Here is a 25,026-nt window from a genome sequence, read left to right as displayed (position 1 = left end):
ATGCAATCCACTTTTTCCTAAACAAAACTCACTGTAATTCATGTAAGAAACACCTGTGATACCATTCGGTCATAATTTATAGTGATACTATAAACAGTAGGCCTATATTATTAGTATTATTATTATTATTATTATTATTACACAATACCCTAGTTAATAAACACTCATGGCCACTGGTTAAACACATATTTTATTACTGGCCCCCGGGGCTGAATTCAAGTCCTCTGATCCAAGAAAAGGTACTGAAACATTTCCTTTTCAGGCATTGGTCCTAAAGAACATTGACTCATTGGAATGTGTTGAAATACAAAAAATACCTTTCAAAACAACTGTCCTTGTTGAAAAGTTCTGTATCCCTTGTCATGTAGAAAAATTACCAGCTTATTTGTTTAACGTTAGTTCCTCTAACGATGCTACAGGTAACTACCAAAACAATGGAAACGCTTGATGAATGAGGGATACAAAAGTATATTGAAAGCTGGTGCTTCCACACAGGTGGAACACTGAGTTAATTAAGCAATCAACATCCCATCATGTGTAGGGTCATGTATAAAATGCTGGGCATTTTCTACATTATTTTAGCAATTTTTTTGGGCTACCACGACTAAGGATGACAATGCCCCCATCCACAAGTGGTCACTGAATGGTTTGATGCGCATGAAAACAATGTAAACCATATGCCATTGTGGTCTCAGTCACCAGATCAACCCAATTTAACACTTATGGGAGATTCTGGGCCGGTGCCTGAAAGTTTTCCACCACCATTAACAAAACCCCAAATGATGGAATTTCTCGTGGAAGAATGGTGTCGCGTCCCTCCAATAGAGTTCCAGACACTTGTAGAATCTATGCCAAGGCGCATTGAAGCTGTGGTGGCCCCACGCCCTATTAAGAAACTTTGTTGGGGTTTCTTTTATTTTGTCAGTTACCTGTATGTACAGTATTATAATTGATGGTTCTCATAAAATAGTAATTTCAAAATAACTACAACAAATTGAACACATCAACACAAGCACACATTCAAACATTTCAAATATAATCAATCACTAAATGTTAATACTCCATAAATGGCAGTAGCCTGCCCCATCCCCTCCATAAGAATCCTATGATCAAATATTTGATACATCTCTTTTTGTATGAAAGCTCTGTCATATGATAGTACGTTAAAGCAAACTACCTGTTTTACTAAAATAACGGTAAGGCATGCAATGTTGGGCATACTACTGCCACGTTCACGTGCTTGTCGGGAACTAGGAAACTCAGAAATTACCATCTTGCTAACTGGTTGAACACGACACGTGTAGAACTACAACCAATTAGCAAGTCAAATTTCAGAGTTTCCTTGTTCCGGCTAACACGTGAATGAGGCATACATCTAAAGTAGAATGGGTGTTTTGAGGGTGGAGCTACATAAAGCAATATCATTGGTGGGGTTCTCTTTTTTTAGGGAAAAACTTTGTCTATAACATGGCAGCTATTTTTTTGGGGTCGGGTAGAGAAGCACGGCGCTAAATGTTGAGAGGACCTCTGTGTTCTCCGAGATGGCAAGTTTGCCTGCGGTCATGACTAAACCTGCCCTGTCCCCACGCATCAGAGTGAGAACCAGGCTCAGGGAAGCAGAGCCTCCGCAGTCACAGCTGGTGGAGCCAGCCCCACCTCCTCCACCATTATCAGGCAGGTAACCGGCCGTGTCCAGCCTCTGGATGCTGCGGTTGGACACAGAGAACATCGCCTCCACCTTGGCACCTCTCTGGGCTGTCAGCACGGCACTCAGCAGGTAGCGGCCCTCCATGGGAACGTGAAAGATGCCTGGAAGACATGAAGAGGGTCAGAGGAAACCTATCAGCCACAAGGGGGCACTCATACATGTCAACTGCGAGAGGGAACAAACATCAATTTGTATTGTCAGCTAGATGTGATAGGTTGTAGTTGACATCTAGATTAGTGTGGTGATGTCTGTATGTGTGTGATGGTGATATAGTCGTTACCTGTGTGAGGGTCATAGTGTCCCCCATCGTTTACCAACACCTTGTTGAACCGGATGATACCCACCTCCCCAAGGAAGGGCAAGCGGTTGAGACCAGCCGAGAAGGACACCCGCTCACCTGATACAGGGTTAAAGTTTAATCTGTCACATTGACACACATTCTCACTTATTTTTTTTAAAGTGGTTATTGGGACAATTCTTTTCCATGCAGTAGCAGATTGGAATACTATGGAATTTACCTGAACAAGAGTACTAAATATCTTGCCTGTTAAAGTGAAACATGATTTGTGTAATTTACGGCCTCAGAGGAATGTGGGCAACTGTTGAAAGAGGTTCATTTTCAGGAGACTCAACATTGTATAGTAAGTAAATCAAATGAGTCAAATAGCACTTACCAGAAACCACTGGCATATTAGGCTTTAAATACCCTGTAGAGGGTGGGGAGGCTGTAAAATAACCAAGATACATTTCATGAAGTTTTGAAAGAATGCAATTAATCTTGCAAACATACCTACTTGCATGTGCTTGGGGTGTGTGTAGATGTGCAAATGCATTCTGTACTTGTTCCTAGCCTCTCTCCCATCTACCCCTAGATCTCACCTGGGGCTCCAGCGAAGCCCTTGAGGGTGGACATGCTGCCGTCGGCCCCTTTGGGCGGTTTGGAAGAGATGGTGATTCCGGGGGCTCCTGCCTCCCCAGTCTCCATCATATGTAGTAGGGCCCCATCTGGTATTGGCCCAACGGGTAGGACAGGGCCCTGAGGGACAAGCTTCGTCTCGGTGGGATTACCAGACTCCTCCACACCTACATGAACACCTGGAGAGAGGGGGTAATGACAAACCAGGGTGTCAAAAGAAGGAGAGGATGGAGCGAGGGATAAAACCACAGACCAGCTGTGGAGAGGTCAACACGTGTTAACAAACCAGCTGGTGTTATGATGAATCCTGACACTGATAGACAGTAGGACTCTCCCAGTCTCACGTCCCCTTCAGCATTAAGTTATGGGCCAAAAATGACAGTGAAGACAAGCTGTCACTGTCATTACTCTTAAACAGCCTCTGCTTCTGGAGTGAAAGCTTTCACTTTCCTTACAGTAAAAGTTGATTTGGGAGAACTAACACCAGTATGTAGGGCCGCTTCTAGCGCCCACCCACCTCATGGGCAGAACATTTTAGTGACCCCACCTCTTGGCGGTGGAGAGATGTGCAGCTTTAAAAAAGTACAATATGCAGAAATTGCGTCGCCATTTCCCGGTTGCTAAAATTCTGATAGTTCGCCTAATTTCAGTTTGTGACAAAACAAGCAATGTGGAAAATCATTATACCATCTAAACCGCTGTGAAATAACTTTTCCATAACCAAATATATTGTATTTCAGCTGGTGTACAAAACAGAAAGTAACTTATGTGCGCATAGAAATAGCGCACACAGGACATATCTACCACTTCTTAGACTTGCTTTCATTGAGATTGACAGATCTAGAACTCCCCCAAAAAGTGACATATTGCAGCTTTAAAGTTAATGTCCTGCAATTCTACACATTTTGCCATGGGGCGTAGGGAAAATGTTGAAGTTTTAAAGTACATTTAGCTGCCATTCTACACATTTCATGGGGCAGAAAGAAACTTTAGCATTTTTTAAACTAATTTCATGTGATTTAACAGATTTTGCTATGGGATAGGAAGAAAATGTAGCAGTTTTAAAGTCTGTTCCCTGCAGTTCAGCACATTTTTCCATGACTTATGCAATGTTCATATGATATCTGAGCTAGAGTTTCTTACAAAATCAATGAGGGCCCCCGGGCACGTGTCTTGTGTGCCCGGTCAATAATTCGGCCATGATTACTACAAGATAGCTGGCTAGACTAACTTACCTAGCAATCAATAAAATGTTAGCTGATATGGGCTAATTGATTGACTGTCATTGACTGACGGTGGAAAACTGCTGTTGTAAGTTGAGACCCCGACTGACTTTCTAGTGGTCGGGGGCCCTACATGCAGCACATAGTCTGCGTACTGACAGTATGCCATTGTAATGGCTTGTATCTTTTTCCTTATTGGCCCATTTTCTGTGTAGTTTTTAGTTACAGTACATCTTCTTTCAATTTTGGGGGGAATTCCTCTCCCCTCAGTATTTTTTTTACTTTATTTGACAGGCATGAAACAGGTGGGGAGATAAATAGGTTGGAGACACATGAGGAAGGATGGATACGGGGATTTAACCCCAGAGGCATCATGTGCTGTGAGTGTTACCCACTTGACCACGGCTCTGCACTCTTACACCTTCTACTGTACTTTCTCTAGTCATTTTACATGAAAGTACAGTTATTGTATAGAATGTTTCTCAATATGCCTGAGAGATTCTGTCATTAGCATCTAAACAGTGAGTAATTACCTCTCCCTGTCATCAGTGACCCAAACAGAGGTTATTAAAGACCACACCACAGATCAGACCCGATGTCAGGATAAAGTGACACATTTTTGGGGGTTCTTGCATTGGAGTGTTATTGAAATCCCCTTATCTGGCTATACCACAATAAAACATACACGTTCAAATGCTTTTGACCAAGAAGTGACCGGTTCAATGGCACAATCTCCGCCACGCTCTATCAACACCATGGGCGGCGCCCTACACATTAAAGCAAGATTTCAATAAAAACCAACCAACCGGGCCTCCCGAGTGGAGCAGTGGTCTAAGGCTGTGACACTAGAGATTCTGGGTTCGAGTCCAGGCTCTGTTGCAGCCGGCCGCGACCGGGAGACCCATGGGGTGGCGCACAATTGGCTCAGCGTCGTCCGGGTTAGGGGACGGTTTGGCCGGCAGGGATGTCCTTGTCCCATCGCGCACTAGCGACTCCTGTGGCGGGCAGGGTGCAGTTGACACGGTTGCCAGGTGCACGGTGTTTCCTCCGACACATTGGTTTGGCTGGCTTCCGGGTTAAGTGGGCATTGTGTCAAGAAGCAGTGCGGCTTGGTTGGGTTGTGTTTTGGAGGACGGCTCTCGATCTTCGCCTCTCCCGAGTCCGTACGGGAGTTGCAGCGATGAGACAAGACTAACTACCAATTGGATACCATGAAATTGGGGGGGAAGCGGGGTAAAAAAAAAAAACAACCAGCTACATGGTTTTAATCTATAACTTTTCAAAAGAATTGCAGCCTCTTTGATGCTCTGTGGAACTTCCTGAGTCATCGATCATTCCATTCTCCCTGAAATCTTCACGTAAGATCCCCCTAAAATGCCAGTTAGATTAGTTGAGCTTTCTTTAGGTGTAGCATGCTTCTTCTGTGCTGACTGAACACCTTTGTCAAAGTGGAAAACGAGTTCTCGCATGTAGCTGTGGACGCCCCAAAAGTCAGTCCATGTTTCAGTGTAGTAAGCACGGCAGGAATAGTGTAGAGGGGCCCAGAGAATCATTGCAGGATATCAAGTGGGGCCATCTGTTCTCATTGGAGCCAGAGCGGGCGATTTCAGTCATTGGAGCCAGAGCGGACGTCACTAAACCTAGCTTCCATCAAATCTGTTTTGCTTAGATCCATTGCATTGGTTTCACCTTTTTTATTTTTTAGAAAGTCATGTATCTCTGGGTCAAGGGCAAACATGGCCTCCACCAGTAGTTGGCTGTTACATTCGCTGAATCGTTCTGACATTTCACCAATGACGGCATCCAACATGCTGAAGAATAGTTTTTTTACACTCAGTCTCTTCTCCTCTGTCCTGCTGGCCTACTGTACTGTCCTCCACGTATTGCTGAGGATTTGTACTTCCATAACGTTGTCATTTGCTTGAAGCTGGTGCACCAGTGCCACTGGTCCCAAATGGCTTCGAACTCTGTCGCACCTCAGCTTCTTGACACAACCAAACGCACTGAGGACCCACTTTGACTCCAGTGTAAAGATCCGTTGCTTTTGCCTGGAGTAATTTGTTTGGAGGATCGAGAAGACCGACGATTCTGTACGCCATGGTGGCTGTAAACTTAAAGCCGGGGTCCGTCACTGCCTTCAGCAGCCCTGTAGCCTCAAGTCTTACTTCTGTGTTGTAGGAACGCATGCATTCGATGTCAGAGAGGAACTTCACAATGCTGCACAACTTTTAACAACTACTGACAGTCAGTGGGGGATTGGATTTAGGTATCTTGCCGGGGGCGGCACCGGGAGCCCGCACTCAAAAATTTGGAATGGTGACATTTGCGCGATCGGTTTTCGATCACTCATTTGAACGTTACGTCAATGATATCATGTCACCGTGTGGGACTGTGGGTCAATTAACCATGTCGGAGTGGGCGCCCTGATTCTAGTTTGTGAGCTAGGCAGGCTACTGCCTGGGAAGATCTCCCACTCAGAAGTACGAGATGGGGAGGGGGGTGTGGGTAGGTTGACCTCAGGTCTCCCCACTGGAAGCCCGAGGTAGGGGGAGTGGGGGAATCTATCAAATAGCGTACCTCCTAACTTTGTACAGTACTAATGCAATTAGTAAAATCAGTCACACTACGAAATGCTACTAAATAAACCACAATTAATTCATAATACTGTGAATATATAGTTTCACAGACATATTGTTTTTTTTTTTCTGGTTTGTGTGAAATGGTTAAGAATAATATAAAACCAGTGTGATCACCACCAAGGTGAATTGGGTTAGTCTTAACTCTTGGTTGACCGTGTTGGGGGATGGGTAATGTATTGATGCTCGAGTGCCAAATCCACACAAATGGATAAGAACAGATCTAAGCCAGATCTAAGCCATCAGGTGCCCAGTTTAGGAAAATGAGGAAAGAGAAGAAACGTGCAAAAGATTAAAGGCATGTAGCTATGTCATCTCTTTATGAGTATAATATTATGCATGTCATGAAATAGGCTCGTATAACACTTAGGCTAACAAATATGTTGCTTGCTATTACTCATACGGTGACAATATTCTGTTTTCTGTCCAACTAGCTTATTGGATAAAATTTCACAGTTTCATCATGATAATGTGTGTATCCTGCAGACTGTATTATTGATTATTGATTTGGTTAACTTGAGGTGACATCAAAGGTTTTCATTGATTGTATTGACTAGATCCTGAGCTTAGTAAGAGGAATTTCCAATGCTGTAGGCATCTATATTATGCTGATATTTTGTATCTTTTGTGATATATTTAGTATTTCGGGGTGTCTTATGCCTAGAATTAGCCAAGGAGGTTGTATGGTTCATTTGGTTCTTATTCTGAAAGTTTGATAAATTGTGCATAATGACATGTATATTTAATTGTGCAACAAATGTATTTAGGGTGTCAGACTCATACTGTATTCCAATGCAAATTCAGGGGCACTTCTGAAGTATTTTGGAGCACCCTCTGGCACTGGCCAGGATGAGGAGCCATCTACCTCCTCAGCCACACAGGCTTCTTCAGAAATGATCTTGTCACCTCAGGATGAGGAGCCATCTACCTCCTCAGCCACACAGGCTTCTTCAGAAATGATCTTGTCACCTCAGGATGAGGAGCCATCCACCTCAGCCACACAGGCTTCTTCAGAAATGACCTCAGGATGAGGAGCCATCCACCTCCTCAGCCACACAGGTGTTTTCACAAATGTTGCCTGAGGATGAAGACCTATTTGCCTCCACTTCTCCCCAGCAGGATTCTTCAGGTGTGGGTACACGCATGTGTTTGTGTGCATAACATAAACAAAATAAATAATTTCCTTTTTGCAAAGTTTTACGTTTCCATATTGTAGGTAACAATGATGATTTTATTATTACTGGGTATGTATGTGGGATGTTCCACCACTATAAATGCTGTGAATAACGTGGGTAAACGAATGCCCTTGTGCTCTCCATTAGAAATGCCTGTAGCAGAATCCCCACCAAACACTGCTGCTGAGGTTGAACCACTGTCTACAGACCCTGCTGACTGGCCTTCTGTTCTGACTGACAGAATTCAGACACAACTAGTTTGCAGAGGACCAAGTGAGGTAACACCTAACTTTGTTTTCCCTAAGGAATGAGAGTGATGGAAGAAGTTGCCACCACCAGTATTTCAGGAAGACCTTGGTAAGTGGTGAAAAAATCCCTAGAAGTTGGTGTATTCTGAAAGAAACAGCCTCTTCTGCTTCTGCTGCAAACTCTTTTCTAAGAAGAACATTTATTTAGCAATCTCAGGACTGACAGACTGGAAACATCCACCTGACAGGTGTGGCATATCAAGAAGCTGATTAAACAGCATGATCATTACACAAGTGCACCTTGTGCTGGGGACAATAAAAGGCCACCCTAAAATTTGAGGGAGAGTGCAATTGGCATACTGACTGCAGGAATGTCCACCAGAGCTGTTGCCAGAGAATTTAATGTTCATTTTTCTACCATAAGCCGACACCGATGTTGTTTTAGAGAATTTGGCAGTACGTCCAACCACCCTTGCAACCACAGACCACGTGTAACCTCGCCAGCTCAGGACCTCCACATCCGGCTTCTTCACCTGCGGGATCGTCTGAGACCAGCCACCCGGACAGCTGATGAAACTGAGTTTGCACAACAAAATAACCGACTTCAGTGGTCACCTTCGATGGCCACTGGCAGACTGGAGAAGTGTGCTCTTCATGGATGAATCCCGGTTTCAACTGTACCGAGCAGATGGCAGTCTGCGTGTATGGTGTCGTGTAGGCGAGCAGTTTGCTGATGTCAACGTTGTGAACAGGGTTCCCCATGGGGGCGGTGGGGTTATGATATGGGCAGGCATAAGCTACAGACAATGAACACTATTGCATTTTATCGATGCCAATTTGAATGCCCATTGTTGTGCCAGCATAATAACGCAAGGCCCCATGTCGCAAAGATCTGTACACAATTCCTGGAAGCTGAAAATGTCCCAGTTCTTCCATGGCTTGCATACTTACCAGACATGTCACCCATTGAGCATGTTTGGGATGCTCTGGATTGATGTGTACGACAGCATGTTCCAGTTCCCGCCAATATCCAGCAACTTCGCATAGCCATTTGAAGATGAGTGGGACAAAATTACACAGGCCACAATCAACAGCCTGATCATCTCTATGCAAAGTAGATGTGTCAGGCCGCATGAGGCAAATGGTGGTCACATCTGATACTGACTGGTTTTCTGATCCACGCCTCTACTTTTAAAAAAAAAAGAGTATCTGTGACCAACAGATGCATATCTGTATTCCAGTCATGTGAAATCCATAGATTAGGGCCTAATGAATTCATTTATATGAACTGTAACTTAGTAAAATCATAAGTTTGGACAGCACAGTACAGTAAAGCATGGTAGAGAACAGTAGAGTACAATAAAGAAAAGTAGAGAATAGCACTGTACAGTAGAGTTTAGTACAGCACAGTAAAGTGCAGTATAATTTACTGTACTGAACTCTGCTCTACTGTCAAATCTTGTGAAACAGATGTCTATGATTGGTTCAGATTTGGTCTGGTCCGGACCAACCAAATGTGGTCTTGTTTGGGGGCGGAGCTCATTAGAATAATAGCCAGTGTGTAGAACAATACCCAAATATGCAAATGAGGCTATTGAATATTTCGAGCTTTGTGTACCTATTCAGGATACATAATGAAAAGATTGATATTCAGAGTGATAATTATGCATTTGGTACAGATCATGTAATTCAGTTCGCATAATTCTGTTACCAGATGTAAATCCACTTCACTTACTGTAGTTCGATAACCAAAATTCGTTTTTTTTCAAAGTCTAGGTGTCATGTCATAGCTGACACCCCATTCTTTCTGCAGACATCTTTGAATCTTAATTCAGGGCAGGTAGTTTTTGAAAAATGTGGTCAAAAACTGAGGGAGATTTTACCAATATTCTGTTGCCAAACTGCATCTGCACAGTTCTTCCAGCAAGTGTGTGTTTGTAAAATGTTTTGTGGAAATAGTAAAAATGTGTACGGTTTGTTTAAACTTTGAAATCAATAGTTTTTGTTTGGTAACTTTTTGAAGTGAGACAGTCTCAGCGTAATTCCGTTACCATGGAATTTCCCATATGTGAAAATGGCGCATTTCCACGTTTTGTAGGGGGAAATAAAGTTAAGAGGTTGTAGCCGATGACATAATCAAAAGTTACTTTTTTTATATATATTGATTTTCAAACACAGATTTGCAGGTGATGTGGGGAGCTAGAAACTGGATGCAGGTTTTGAAAATCAGTTTCTTACTTTTAATCCTACTGTGTGATGTCACAGAGAAGCATTTTTTTAGGACCTATCTTTTTAAGAAACGCCCATTTTCAAATACACTACATGACCAAAAGTATGTGGACACGTGCTCATTGAAAATCATTAATATGGAGTTGGTCCCCCTTTGCAGCTATAACAGCCTCAACTCTTATGGGAAGGCTTTCCACTAGATGTTAGAACATTGCTCCATTTCATTCAGCCACAAGAGCATTAATGAGGTCGGGCACTTATGTTTGGCGATTAGGCCTGCCTTGCAGTCGGCGTTCCAATTCATCCCAACGGTGTTCGATGGGGTTGAGGTCAGGGCTCTGTGCAGGTCAGTCAAGTTCTTCCAAACTGATCGACATACCATTTCTGTATGGACTTCGCTTTGTGCACGGGGGCATTATGCTGAAACAGGGAAGGGCCAAAACTGGTGCCACAAAGTCGTAGGCACAGAATCGTCTAGAATGTCATTGTATGCTATAGAGTTAAGATTTCCCTTCACTGACACTAAGGGGCCTAGCCCGAACCATGAAAAACAGATGCAGATTGTTATTCCTCCTCCAGCAAACTTTACAGTTGGCACACTATGCATTCGGGCAGGTAGGGTTCACCTGGCATCCGCCAAACCAAGATTAGTCCATTTGGACTGCCATAACAGTGCAACTTAATATAATGTTTACATACCCTACATTACTTGCCTATGCAGTTCTGTACCATCACTCATTCATATTCTTTATCCCTTTACACTTGTGTGTATAAGGTAGTTGTTGTGGAATTGTTAGATTACTCGTTGGTTTTTACTGCATTGTCGGAACTAGAAGCACAAGCATTTCGCTACACTCGCTTTAACATCTGCTAACCATGTATATGTGACAAATAAAATTTGATTTGATGGTGAAGCGTGATTCATCATTCCAGAGAACCCGTTTCCACTGCTCCAGAGTCCAATTGCAGCGAGCTTTACACCACTCCAGTCGACACTTGGCATTGCGCATGGTGATCTTAGGCTTGTGTGCAGCTGCTTGGCCATGGAAACACATTTCTTCATGAAGCTCCTGACGAACAGGTCTTGTGCTGACGTTGCGTCCAGAGGCAGTTTGGAACTCAGCAGTGAGTGTTGTAACTGAGTATAGCCTATGTTTAGGCGCTTCAGCAATCGGCAGTCCCGTTCTGTGACCTTGTGTGGCCTACCACTTTGTGACTGAGCCGTTGTTGCTCCTAGACGTTTCCACTTCATAATAACAGCACTTACAGTTGACCAGGGCAGAAGTTTGACGAATTGACTTGTTGGAAAGGTGGTATCCTCTGATGATGCCACTTTGAAAGTCACAGCTCTTCAGTAAGGCCATTCTACTGCCAATGTTTGTCTATGGAAACTGCCTGACTGTGTGCCAGATTTTATATATGTGTCAGCAACAGGGGTGACTGAAATAACCAAATCCACTAATTTGTATATAGACACTGGTATGGTGCTGGAGAAAATTAATACAGTATATAGTTGAAAAGTGGCGGAATTGCCATTTAACCATTAGTGGGGAATATGCATAACGGACCCAAGATCAGTGTCCAGGCAGGGGCAACTTCAGCCTACTCCTACAACATTATTCTCCTGAGCAGTCTGAAAGAGACCACAGGCAATATGTCCAAACTCTTTCAGAAAGGGACTAGGCTGTACATTAATGGCATACCTGCATACCAAGTCACCAGGCGGCCTATCCCCAAAATCAACACTAAAACTTTAAGAGTGAGCTCTTATCTAGGATCAACTTCCCCCAACCATTAGTGTGGAAAATGTTGAACTGAAACTAAGATCACAGTCTAGGGGCAGCTTCACCCTACTCCCTATTAAACACGACACAGAGAAGCGACTACTAGCAACCTGTAAAACACCACAGGAGGGACTGAGGCGGCATTTCCACGTGTGACGTTTAGTGTGTGTGTAGTTGGGCCTGGATGACTCCGACTGAATGCCAATCTCAGGCCCAATCCCAGGGTAATTATTAAAGGATGGAGCGCCAACGTGTGTGTGCATGTGTGCACCATGATTAAAGAGGTGGATGTAAACAATTGCAGCTGTAGCCTTGGAGGGAGTGTTACAATGTATCCGGATAACTCTACACTCACAGCCAGGCCATTCGCACAGTATTCCCTCCACCAGTCTGAGGACACGTAAGAATCCGTGTGGTCGCCCATGTTACATACCACATCATAACCACTGTACAGCAGTTTAGTACCACAGACAGGATTTACGAGTCAGCCTGAGCCAAAACGGACACGATGCAGAGCCTGGGATTTCGGAATAAATGCATTCACTCCTAGAATTTGGACCTGAAGTCTACTTTCAGGGGAAAAAGTGATAATTGGATATCTTCATCTTAAACCTGTAACAATTAATACATCACATTAGTTTAGTGGGACAGCGCGGAATAAAAATGAGCAGTTACAAGGTGGTTTTTAGCAAGAGACTAAAGTGACATGTTTACTGCCGCGGGAGCCAAGTGATTTGTCAGAAGGCCATGCTCATAAAAACTAAATATTGTCCTCCCCCACCGACCGCCACTGCTCTGGACTATCTGTGCCAGCACCTGTGATGCCAGAGCCCTGCGTCCCAAATGGCACCCTTTTCCCTTTACAGCGCACTTCTTTTTGACAAGAGAACATGGGGCCCTGGTCAAATGTAGTGCACTGTAAAGGGAATAGATTGTTGCATCCCAAAGTGGCAATCTCTCTCTCCCAGGGTTTTCACAATTGGCCAGTGTGTCGGACTGTCATCCTACAGCCTTCCGTATTTATCATAGGGTCATTGACCTGAGCATTATAGACTCTGAGGCGGCACAAGAGGTTCTCTTTACTGGCCATAACAGAACCCTTAAGTGTTGTGTTGTCTGGTAACAGGATTTTAGTGACCCGAGGCCACTCTGTCAAACACAATGAAAAGGATGTGCTGTTAAGTAAGCATACTCGCTTCAGACACAAACATCTGCACATTCACAAGATATCATACACACTGAGGAAGTGGTACTTAGTGTAGTGTGGAGATCCCATTGTCCGGAAACCTCTGGATGGTGGTGAGGCAAAGCAAGGTTGGGCATATTGCATGTGTGGTTCTCACAGACAACACATGAGAGAACAAACAAGAACACACACACACATACACACAGCTAATCTCTGGGGAGTGATTGGTAGGATCAGGAGAGACCTTATTCGCTGCTTGGTTGTCACTAATGGTTTGGGAAATTGCCTTAAACTACACTTTTGATAAACCTAAAAAAATATCTTTCTCCCGAGCACGGGTGGATAGGTTGGCCCTGTAAAATGTGTGTTGTTTTGCAATAGAGCTCCAAACCAATGAACACACAACCGAAATACCCGAGCCAAATCAGTTTGGACTTGATTTTCAGACAGGTCAACAAGCCAAGCTAAATTTGGCATTTGTCAAGCCGGGATTGTCAGTCAGTGAGCAGCCAAACATGCAATTTTAGGAAAATCTGCTTGTTTCCTTTCAGCAATCAAGACATTTATTATCTAAACCATTGAGGAAAATTGAGGATCCCTAATCTCGGTCACTCCATCCAGCGCTTACTCGCACTCTAACTTCAGGGGGTAGGGTGTGTATGACATCATGGCAGTACAGAGCAGAACATGTGGCTCAGGGGAAAGCCTTGACTGCTCACTGTGTCTCTGCGTCCCAAATGGTGCCCTATTCCTTCTGTAATGCCCTACTTTTGACCAGGGCCCTTAGGGCTCTGGTCAAAAGAAGTGCACTATATAGTGGATAGGGTTCCATTTGAAATGCAACCTGTGGGCTACATTTTAACAAACCTAACACAATGGTATATCTTAGCGCTGGCGTTTTAGATTCGATGGTGTGTCAAATATTTTTTGCTATTTTCACAACTGGAGTTATGGGTGCAGTAGTGAGTGGTGGTGCGAAAGGGCTGGGTTTTGATGAATAAACGAGTTGTGGGTGTGTTGATGCCCCTTACTGGCCAATCAAAACGTGCTCCATGGCTAAATATGTGGTTGCTTCAAGTTGTGTTTTTACATATGCATTGCTTTGTCATCAACTCCAATTTGAATGCTAGTCCATTATGTCTTAGTTCGTTAAATAGCCTGGCCCATATTTGCTAAATATATGTTGAACATGTCTGCAGTCCACATTGTTGTAATTGCATTGCTGCCATATGGACTTATAAGCCTTCTGTAAGTAGCAGTCTGGAGAGGGGACATGCCACATGTAGTCAATAAGCAAGATTCAATTCACTAGGCTATTGATTAGGCCAAAAAAGAAAGTGTATAATTCAAATCAAATTCGAACAATTAAAAAAAAAAACTGTTTTAATTAGGCTGTCTAAATACAGTTCTAGGCACCATAATTTCTCCCCGTGGGTGTATAATACAGACAAGGAAACTTAAGACTATGTAGGGTTTTACACACATCCAAACTTTTCACAGCAGCTGGGTAAAGATCCAATATAAAGAGGGGGAATGTCCACTCACCATTATACTGTTCGCAAATGTAATGTTTTATAAACATCATGGAAACATCTTACAGATCATATTTGCACTTCTCCAGAACTAGTAGATGAAATTGCATTGCATTCGAGCCGTGTCTGTCCTCACCATAAATTCATGGACGGTCAAACTTTCTAAAAAGGTTGGTATTTAATCCAATTAAACAAAGAAGAAAAAAAAAATTCAACCACCAACAATATATTTTTTAAAGGATCGGGTCAGATGCATAAATCGCTTCTCTCGTTACATGGCACTATGTGTACACGTACTGTAGGCCTAAATGTCTTTACGTATAACATTCACACATCTATTTAAAAAAAAATAAAAAATTATTGAACCTTTATTTAACTCGGCAAGCCAGTTAAGAACAAATTCTTATTTACAATGACGGCCTACCGGCGAACAGTGGGTTAACTGCCTTGTTCAGGGCCAGAACGAAAGATTTTTACCTTGTCAGCTCTGGGATTCGATACAGCAACCTTTCAGTTACTGGCCCAAAGCTCTAACCACTAGGCTACCTGCCGTCCCATACAAAATGCTAGGTTCCTGTCAATTGTATAGTTGCCTACGTGCGTAGCAGATTCTCAAAATAATCTGCCGTTGATATGACATTATAGGGTGACTGAATAGTTTGGAGGAGTGTGTCTTTGGTAATAGGACGAGGGGTGCTCTTTTGAAAATGGGGATAGACAACCTACTTGAACAAGCGAAATGTAGGTATCTATGCTGCAAAAGTCTATGTACTGGGGGGCTAGTGGTGTCTCCCACTCTCCCCTCCTGGAGGACCTGAGCCCTAGGACCATGCCTCAGGACTACCTGGCCTGATGACTCCTGGCTGTCCCCAGTCTACCTGGTCGTGCTGAAGCTCCAGTTTCAACTGTTCTACCTGTGGCTATAGAACCCTGACTTGTTCTGCTACCTTGTCCTGGACCTGCTGTTTTCGACCTCTGAATGCTCGGCTATGAAAAGCGAATGGACATTTACTCCTGAGGTACTGAGCTCTTGCACCCTCTACAACCACTGTGATTATGATTTGACCCTGTTGGCTCATCAATGAACATCATGAAGAACATTCTTGCTTTAATGGCAGTCACTCATTTATAATCTCTACCCAGCACAGCCAGAAGAAGTCTGGCCACCCCTCAGAGCCTGGTTCCTCTCTAGGTTTCTTCCTAGGTTCCTGCCTTTTGTAGGGAGTTTTTCCTAGCCACCGTGCTTCTACATCTGCATTGCTTGTTGTTTGGGGTTTTAGGCTGGGTTTCTGTATAGCACTTTGTGACATCTGCTGATGTAAAAAGGGCTTTATAAAAACATTTGATTGATTGAGGTATGTGAAGTGAATAAGGAAAAGCATGAAGGCAAATCCTCATATTTCAAAGGATTCTCAGTAGACCACTCAAAACTCCTTTATTTTTAGGCTACTTTTGGTTAATGGCCAGGATAAAAACCTGCAGCTGTGTAATGCTGCTAAACCAGCCTTGATTAATTAAGGGGAGGGTAGGCTATGCTTGGTTTTTAATCGAATGAAATGGGGGAAATCAATATTTTTTTATGTTTCTAAATATGAGATTCACCAGGACAAAAGGCACATCTCTCCTTCCGTGGGCACTGTGCGCCATGGCAGGAAAGGCTGCGCTTCCGCTCTCAAAATCCATGCCATTATCAACTGCGTTACTGAGAAGACCTGCTTTGTGGGTCTCAAAACTTCCCATTACAGCTGCATGAAATGTGAAACTTTTGCACATGTTTTTAAGGACACCGCTCAAATGTTGCCACCTCAGCGCAAGCAAGCTGAAGTTAGACAGGTAAAAAACCAAACCTGGTGTCAGGGCTGGAATATGCCGGTGCGGCAGTTTTTTGCATGATGAAATGGCAAACCAACGTGCATTTGACACTTGCGCTTCCTTAGCGGCAGTCAAAAATAAAGCCCTGTGTTTTTATTTAGAGAGAGGAGAGACACGGCCAGGTAAGTGTGCTAAACATATTCAACAACACCAGAGCAAAAGGGTGCAGGGAGATATGGAGAGAGGGATGGAACACAAGGGCACTGAGGGGGGAAGAGTTAGGAGGGTGTGACGTCATGTCAACCCAGAAGCACCTGATCTGAACCCACTGAGACACTTGGGCCTCTCGGCTCTCAAGTAACAAACCATCTGATTGGTTCCTATGAGTAGACAATTGATAAGCCAATGACCGACGTCCCTATAACGGACATCACTTTCCACGTCCTTATAAGTAGTCAACTGTGCAAGCCAGTCCAGGACAAAAGTGAAGCAGTGAGCCAAGTATGAGACAAAGACATCCCAATGTGACCCGTGGTAAAACAGCATCCAGTCTGGAACATATGAATAGCGAGCTGCCCTCTGAGGAGTCCAACCCAAACATTCCAGCTGACAGAATAATGATTTTAAACATAAGTTTTTACAAGTGAAGAGCGGGCTATTGACACTTAATTTCTTAGTCTCCATGTGCACGATGGGAAAAGTGTGAAATTTTTCTTTCTAAGTAAGACGGTTATTAAGGCTCACACTTGAGCTTCCAGAGCTACACCCAGGATTGAGAAACAGTGACTCCGATCTAAAGTCTCTACCTCTGGCTTCACAGCCAGGACCAGGGCCTCTTCCCCGTGGGACTTCCAGACAGGAGCTTGCAGAGCTGCTCTGTAAACCAGTCATGTTGAGCTGTATTCAGAAGAAGAGGCACTATGCTCATAAATGTTATGGAGTGTGCTTCCGGTGCCTTAATTCCCGGTTGAGTCACCTGGGCACCATCATTTATAACTTAGTCCATGTCCATGCTAGTTATCCGTCATGTAAAAGGATATGGGGTTTTTGAACTCACAGATGACCATGGGACAGCAAGATTAGTCACGACAGAAGTAGTTACTACAGAAATGCATGCACTGTGATAATCCCTTAAAGCCCAGGCATTGCTTAACACAAACCGGGTCTATTAAAAAGACCATGTGTGTTCAATCATTGCTGCCGCCCCGGAGTCAGAACGCAGTGAGATGGAAATCCAGCTTCCCCCCCCTCTTTCTCTCGCTCTGTTCTCATACACTCAACTAACCGTCCTACATTCAACACAACTCAAATTGGCCCCAGCTGCAGCTCTGAAGTTGATCTTATTAGCACCATTTGATTGTAATCTCCAGTCTCTGCTACTGGAACACCTGGATGATGGTCATTTCCATGTATAAAGGACCCATGAGCACCGACATGTGAAGTTCATAGGAGCATGTCAAATGAAAAGTAAGAGAAAATAATAAAAATACAATCATTTCCCATCCTAAATATTAGCAAAGGCTTTGATTTCTGGTCAAACAGATGAAAAAGGGGTCTTAGAAAACATCTACCAGAAAACCTTAAAGGTATTAAAAATACTTCAAAACCCAATAATGTTGAGGTAAACAACCCAACTAACTAAAAACAAAACTTATAATTTTGGAGAAATGATTTGCCTTGTGTAAGTTTAAGAACAATTGACCTTTGCCTTGAAATTCTGTTACCAAAAACCTGCATATCGTTAAGATATTTTCAAATGTCTCCCCTTCATGAGGAAGTAGTACAATGTAAGTTCACAGAAGTAACAAGTAAGAGTAGATCTACCAATTTAGTTGGTGTTTTTACTGATATCTATTGGTTTATGAATTACTAAGTGGTTAAAACTCAAAACTCTGTTACCAAATTGGTAATGGAATTTCTGAAAAATCCGTCACGGAATTAATGTAATTGAATTGGCAACAATGGGAAATCATAGTAGTCACCAACCACCGTTGGGACACCTGCTTTACAGTCCTCCCTTCCACTGGCATACGTTCAACTCAAAGGTTTTCTTTTTCTTTCTGTCTGGTGTTTAAGGCTCCCAAGTATCGCAGCGGTCTAAAGCACTGCACCTCAGTGCTAGAGGCGTCACTACAGACCCTGGTTCGATTCCAGGCCGTGATAGGGCGGCACACAATTGGCCCAGCGTCGTCCGGGTTAGGGTTTGGCCGGGGTAGGCCGTCATTTGTAAATAAGAATTTGTTCTTAACTGACTTGCTCAGTTAAATAAAGGTTCAATTAAACAACCTCTCGCTCCGCCTCGCTCTTGCTAGTTAATGTCACCTCCCCCGGCTCTTACTGACAAGTACCCATGAGCCCCCTCTCTTTCCATTTACTGCAACTATCATTCTTATCCACTGAACACTGACCAACAAACGGACATCCATGGACACTGAAAAGTAGTTGAAATTTGGTCCACCCTGGCCTTGATCTCAACGTCCACAGATGTCGTTTTTGGTATGGTCAAGACCGGCTTTAATTTCAATATCCACAGATGTTGATTTTTGGTCCCGTCATGACCAAAACTAAACCAAATCATAGATGGAGAGCATAGTAAAGTAAAAATAAGTTGAGTAGACTCTAATGTAATGAACTCTACTCTAACTTGTGAAACAGACATCTATGATCAATTCTGATTTGGCCTTGTTTTCCACTCCCAAACATTAAAATAATAGCCAGTGTATAATAATACCCAAATATGCATAAAGGAGGATATTGCATATTTCTACCTGTGTGTACCTATTCAGGATACATCACCATGAAGAGAATGACATTCATATCCATAATTATGCATTTCTGTGCAGTATAGATCGGGGACCCATTCCGTTACCGCAATTCTGTTGCCGAGTGAACTTCACTTACTGTAGTTCATTAACCAAAATGTCCCCCCCCCCCAAAGTCAATGTATGATGTCATAGCTGACACCCCATTCTTTCCAAAGAGTTTTTGGAAAACGTGGTCACATGCATCCGTACAGTTCTTCCAGTAAGGGTATTTTGTAAAAATGGCCAGTATCATTTTTAAAGTAGTCCTTGTGCATAGAGTTGTATGGTTTTCTTAAACTTTGAAATCAATGGTTTTTGTTTGTTATACATTTGAAAGTGAAAAATGTGATTCTCTGCACAATTCCGTTACCGTGGAATTGCCCTTATATTGTAGTGGTCCTCTGTAGCTCAGTTGGTAGAACATGGTGCTTGCACTGCCAGGATAGTGGGTTCGATTCTCGGGACCACCCATACGTAAAATGTATGCACGCATTACTAAGTTTGGCATCTGCTAAATGGAGGAAACTGTGGGAAGCATTGGAGTCAATATGAGCCAGCATCCCTGTGGAACGCTTTCAACACCTTGTGGAGACCATGCCCTGACGAATTGAGTCTAAAGGGGGTGCAACTCAATATTAGGAAGGTGTTCCTAATGTTTTGTACACAGTGTATAATATTATTATTATTATTATTATTATTATTATTATTATTATATTACTGCAATGTAACCAGTAGGAAACTTAGCTGGAGAAGTTGTCGCAGGGAAGCTGTAGGTTTAAGAACATATGGGAGATATAACCTGGAGTGTTGGAATAATCATGCAAATTTTAAGCAAGCAAAGTTGTCAATCTCAATGTCAAGTCTTACCACTGTTCTCAGGACTGGTGGTCAGATGATGTAGGGCCTGGGTGATACCTGAGTAGTGGTCCTGGAGGTTCTGGTATGTTCCCTTCAGTCCTCTGATGTCCTTGGTGTGGGCTTGCAAGGTGCCATTGATCTGGTTGATGCAGTTCCACAAGCCGGTCACATGCTTGTTCAGCCCTTCCTTGATCCTGTGCAGGCTGCTGGAGATGGGTTCCAGCCTACCACACATGTTCTCCAAGCTGGTAACCCGGCTGTCCATGCTGGCAACATCCAGAGCTACGCCCTCGGTCCTGTTCCTGCAGTGGTCTGCCTCAGCCTTTACCTCCTTGTCCAGCTCCTCCAGCCTGGCCCTCAGCTCCTCTCTCTGGGTCAGGTGGAGCTGTAGCAGGTCCTTGGCCTCCTGGGCTGGCCCTGCACTGCTCAGGCAACAGGTGTTCAGTTGCTGGAGCTCCAGGGACTGCTGGCTGAGAGAGAGACCCAGGGCTGACAGAGAACCCTCCTGCTCTCCCATACGCCCACTAAGAGCTCCCAGCTCTTCCTGCACATCTTTAAGATTATCACTGAGAGAGATACCCAAGTCTGACAGAGAGCCCTTCTGTACTCCCATACGCCCACTGAGAGCTCCTAGCACTTCTTCCACACCTGTAAGGCTGGCACTGTGGTTCAGAAGCTGCCCCTGGAGCTCCAGGGACTGCTGGCTAAGAGAGAGACCCAAGGCTGACAGAGAACCCTGCTGTCCTCCAATACGTTCTTTAAGAGCTCCTAGTTCTTCCTGCACATCTGTAAGACTGGCGGTATGGTTCAGGAGCTGCCCTTGGACAAACTCTTCCATGTTTGCAAGACTAGCTGAATGCCCATTGATGTTAGACTGAATTGTGTCTAGGCTAGTTCTGTAGACCCGGAGGTTCTGTTGAATGCGCTCTATGGCCGGTTGGTCAGACTTGCACTCTGTGGAGCACAGCTGTTCTAGGGAATTGAGTCTGTCCTCCAGAGCCTGAGCACTCTGCAGTGCCTCTAGCGCAGTCTGCGCTCCAGATACAGGGCTGCTTATCTCCACCAGTAGAGTGGTGACCCGGTCTTCCATGGAGCTCATCCTGTCCTCCATAGCCTTCTTCAGGTCTGCGGCCCCCTCCGCCCCCTCTCTCCTCAGCTTCTCCTCCAGGAAGAGGCTGCGCACCTTCTCGCTCCTCTCCGACATGTTGAGACGGGCCTCCAGCTCTTCCACACGGGGCAGGAGTGGGTCAGGCTTGGACTTCTTCTCTAGGCTGGACTGGAGGATCAGCTGGGCTTCAGCGACCCGGAACAGCTCCTTTCGCAACTCCTCCACCCCTGGAGGGGTTCCGTCTCCCCTCTGTGAATTAGGCAGCTGGTTCTTGAAGTCCTGGATCTCCTTGCGGAGGTTCATCTCCTTGGACTCGAGGAGCTCGGTCAGGCTCAGGTAGCTGTTCTCCTGGCCCTCACACTGCTCCTGCACCGACAGGATCTTATAGTCACATGAGTTCTTCAGGTCTGCCATCTTGATCTCCATGCCCTCCATCATCTCGACCTTCAGGGCGTGGAACTTTGTGTCCACATAGGCGCGCAGGGTCGCATCATTGGCCGGAGGAGAGGGAGGGGTTGAGGCCGGGCTGGCCTCCATTAGCAGGTGGAGCTGTCCGTCATGGTGGTTGACTCTGGCTTGGAGGTCGTCCAGTACATTGCTCTTGGTGTTTATGGTGTCGGTGAGGTGGTTGATCTTGCTCGTGAACTTGTCAATGTCCATCGTGTTGTATTCTTTTTCCAGGGAAAGGCCCTGCAGCAGCATGCTCTGCTGCTCCCCACGCACGCTGTCTGGCTGCCGCAAGACGTTGAGCATCGTGACCAGCATCTTGCTGGCGTCCTCCTGCAGGTTCACCCTCAGGTTGGCCGACAGGCTGGTCATGGCTGCCTGCATGTCTAGAATCTGCTGGGACAGACGCTGTACCACCTCCTCCAGCTGCTGTGTCGTCTGACTCCCTCCCTGGCCCCCCGCCGGACCTTGGCCTGTCTGACTTCCTGGCTGCCTCCCTGCCCCCCAGGGGTGGCCACTCTGACCCCATGCCTGCTGTCCCGGATCTACAGGGGGATTATCAGATGGTTAGGATAAATCCTCTTTTCATCTCGGAAATGTACATCTAATTGTGGGTGTAATCTATGTTTAACATTATTACATTAGTGCAAAAACATTCCTAAAGGAATCCTATGAGAAAACAAGCATATTAGTCATGTTTAGGGTCAGGTATCTGTCTCTACAAGGCGATGTGGGTTTGAGCAACTTTCCCCTACCCTGTGTCTCTGGGGCAGAAGGCAGGGTGGGCCGAGGCCCCAGCACTGTCTGACTGGATGGGATGCCTTTCAAGTCTTTGCAGTCTTGACCCTGGTGGCCTGGACAGCACCTCCACTCCAGCTCTGTCACCAGCTTATAGCCAACCTTATACATGGGGCGGAATTGGGTCTGATACCTGGAAAAAAGAAAGATGGCAAAGAAACGGATGACCAAAAGCTGCCTTCACATTTTCTACAATGGGGGAGATTGTATTGATTTAACTTGACTGGCAGTCTTCACAAATTAGGAATTTGAATGATATTCATAGTTTAACAACAGATTTAATCAATATAACCATGAAGGATATTGGGAACATCTCAAAGGAAAGACTTCAACCAAGACATACTATAGCAACTATGAGCACAGCATAAACCCCCTCAGAGTTATTCTACAGTGACCTTCTGCTTTCCAAATTTCAAATGGGCCTTTATGTTCATGAAATGTGAACAATGCTGTGTCAGGCGATAACGATCTGTTTATTTATGACGACAAACTCCAGATGGGCTAGCTAGCCAGTCACACTCCTAATTAATCACGCACTCCTTTTAACGCTGCTTCATATTTTCCACCACTCACACCCAGTCGAATGTGGAACCACGCTTCGTCATTGGCCCCAGGACATTCTCACAGAGCTGGCTGCTTGTTGCCCAACATGGTGTTCAATAATAACACACACGAAAGCAGCCAACCCGGGGAGAAATGTGTCAGATGCCTCTGATGTTGCACAGGGGGGCTGTGAGTAACAGTGCCAATGCATGCCAGTACAGGCAGTTGCTTATTTACAGTCTAGGCAGATAAAGGACCTATTCTTCTCAGCTGCACAATCCTTTATCCCCCCTTATCTTCCATAAAGCTCAATGGCTCGTTGACATTTTACTCGTCGCAGACACTGACAAATAGACCGCAAAGAATAAGTCAATCAAATTCACTTGTCTGTCGTAAATATAGAATAATCTGATGATCGAAAGGGGTGAAGGCAGATTACAGAGGATGACGGGACAAGTAGGGGCCTATGTCCTGGGGGTATCACTACACACCATCCAGTGGGTGCAAAGATCACATGGACATTTACACACGTTGAGTTGGTATGCCCATAAACAATGCAATCATGTGAGTGTTTTGAATACTATTTCTTAGACAGTCTCAGGCAGAGGATGGGACCAACCATGGATCCTTAACACTAGAGAGAAATAGTAATGGGGTCTTTTTGTTGGCACCAACTCCGCCATTGTTCGTTAGACAATGCCGATGAGGAAAATGAATGGCATTTTTGTAGGGTTTTTGAATAAACGCAGAAAAGGTCTGTGGTAAACACGGGCTTAGATCTTAAATGTTTTGTTCTATGAAATCATATTCATCAGCTAACATCAATTTGTGAATTTGATGAAGTTGTGGGGGGAAAAGCACAAAGGCTTCATAATAATAAAGGTTATGTTAACTGACTGCTATTATCTCATAGAACAAAACGTATAAGATCTCCTGAGCTTGTGTTAACCTCAGACCTTATTTTCGGTGTTTATTCCAAAACCATATTCTTTCCCCATAGGGATATCTGAATGAACCAGAGGTAACTAATTTCCGGGTTTTAAGACTACACGCTGGCTAGCTCTATTGTTTGAAACACGGAATGAACGTTCAAAGTTAATGTTGCGTTCACGTGCTAGTCGGAATTACGAAACTCAAATGTCCGACTTGCTAACGGGTGCTGCATTCAACCGTTAGCCTAGCGGACATTTCAGAGTTTCCTAGTTCCTACTAGCATATGAATGCGGCATAAGTGTTCAAAGTCATCATACTTGATTATGTTGAGTCACTGCTGTAACACCGCTCTTTAGACTAATCAAAATAGCAGCACTCCACTTACATCACTTGTTGCGCGCAGTTGGGCTGATGCTTCGGGCAAGGCGCTGACTCCGGCTGCACAAAGCTCTCCATACCCCCCACGACCGCACAGCTCACGTTCTTGTGCACAACGTATGCGCACCAGTTTCTGGAAAAGCATTTATTATGTCACACAAAATGACGACGAAAAAAATGCTGCCTATTCTATAGAAATTAAGTCGAATAATCTAAATAATTCTATAGCCTACCATAAATACGTTGATTTCATTATTTTATGAGATTGCAGCGAAATTGTACATGCCAATGTGTATTCCATTCAAAAAAAAGATAGAAAGCTATATGTGTAGGCCTATACGAATTTGCTTTTTTTTGTTCTGTCGATGCTAAATAAAATAAAACATTTAATTCAGTATAGGCCTACTGTGAGGCATAAGAAATAATTAAAATAGCTATATTCTAGACAATTTAGACTATTATAGACAATCACCATAAATTATGTCAAAACTACACACAAGTATCAAATTACTGTATAAACAGTATACACTTTAACGAAAACTTCACTCACTTATTCCTTTGTCTTTGTTCTGAGCCAGAGTATGCGCTTCCCTGGAACATGTTATACCCCTGGTTATACCGGGACCGCGTTCCATAGATCAATTGAAAGGTGAGCAATAAGGGAAATAAGGCACTTTTAAGGATGAATCCGGTGGGAAGGCACTTCAT

At 44.2% G+C, this 25,026-nt stretch overlaps 1 protein-coding gene across 1 annotated transcript; it reads right to left on the bottom strand.

Moving 5' to 3' along the window:
- Nucleotides 1–177: 177 nt before the first annotated feature.
- LOC139420723 (EMILIN-2-like) lies at nt 178–25,026 on the bottom strand. Its single transcript, XM_071170955.1, has 8 exons — nt 24,869–25,026; nt 24,326–24,451; nt 22,422–22,597; nt 20,121–22,211; nt 2,588–2,803; nt 2,383–2,433; nt 1,989–2,105; nt 178–1,809 (listed from the first exon to the last, which is right to left on the bottom strand). The coding sequence occupies exons 1-8, from the start codon at nt 25,024–25,026 to the stop codon at nt 1,475–1,477; spliced, it is 3,270 nt and encodes a 1,089-aa protein (XP_071027056.1). The 3' UTR covers nt 178–1,474.

Source organism: Oncorhynchus clarkii, chromosome 11 (genome assembly GCF_045791955.1).
Source record: "Oncorhynchus clarkii lewisi isolate Uvic-CL-2024 chromosome 11, UVic_Ocla_1.0, whole genome shotgun sequence".
NCBI classification, from domain to species: Eukaryota; Metazoa; Chordata; class Actinopteri; order Salmoniformes; family Salmonidae; genus Oncorhynchus; species Oncorhynchus clarkii.
This window is presented reverse-complemented; position numbering and strand designations above follow the sequence as displayed.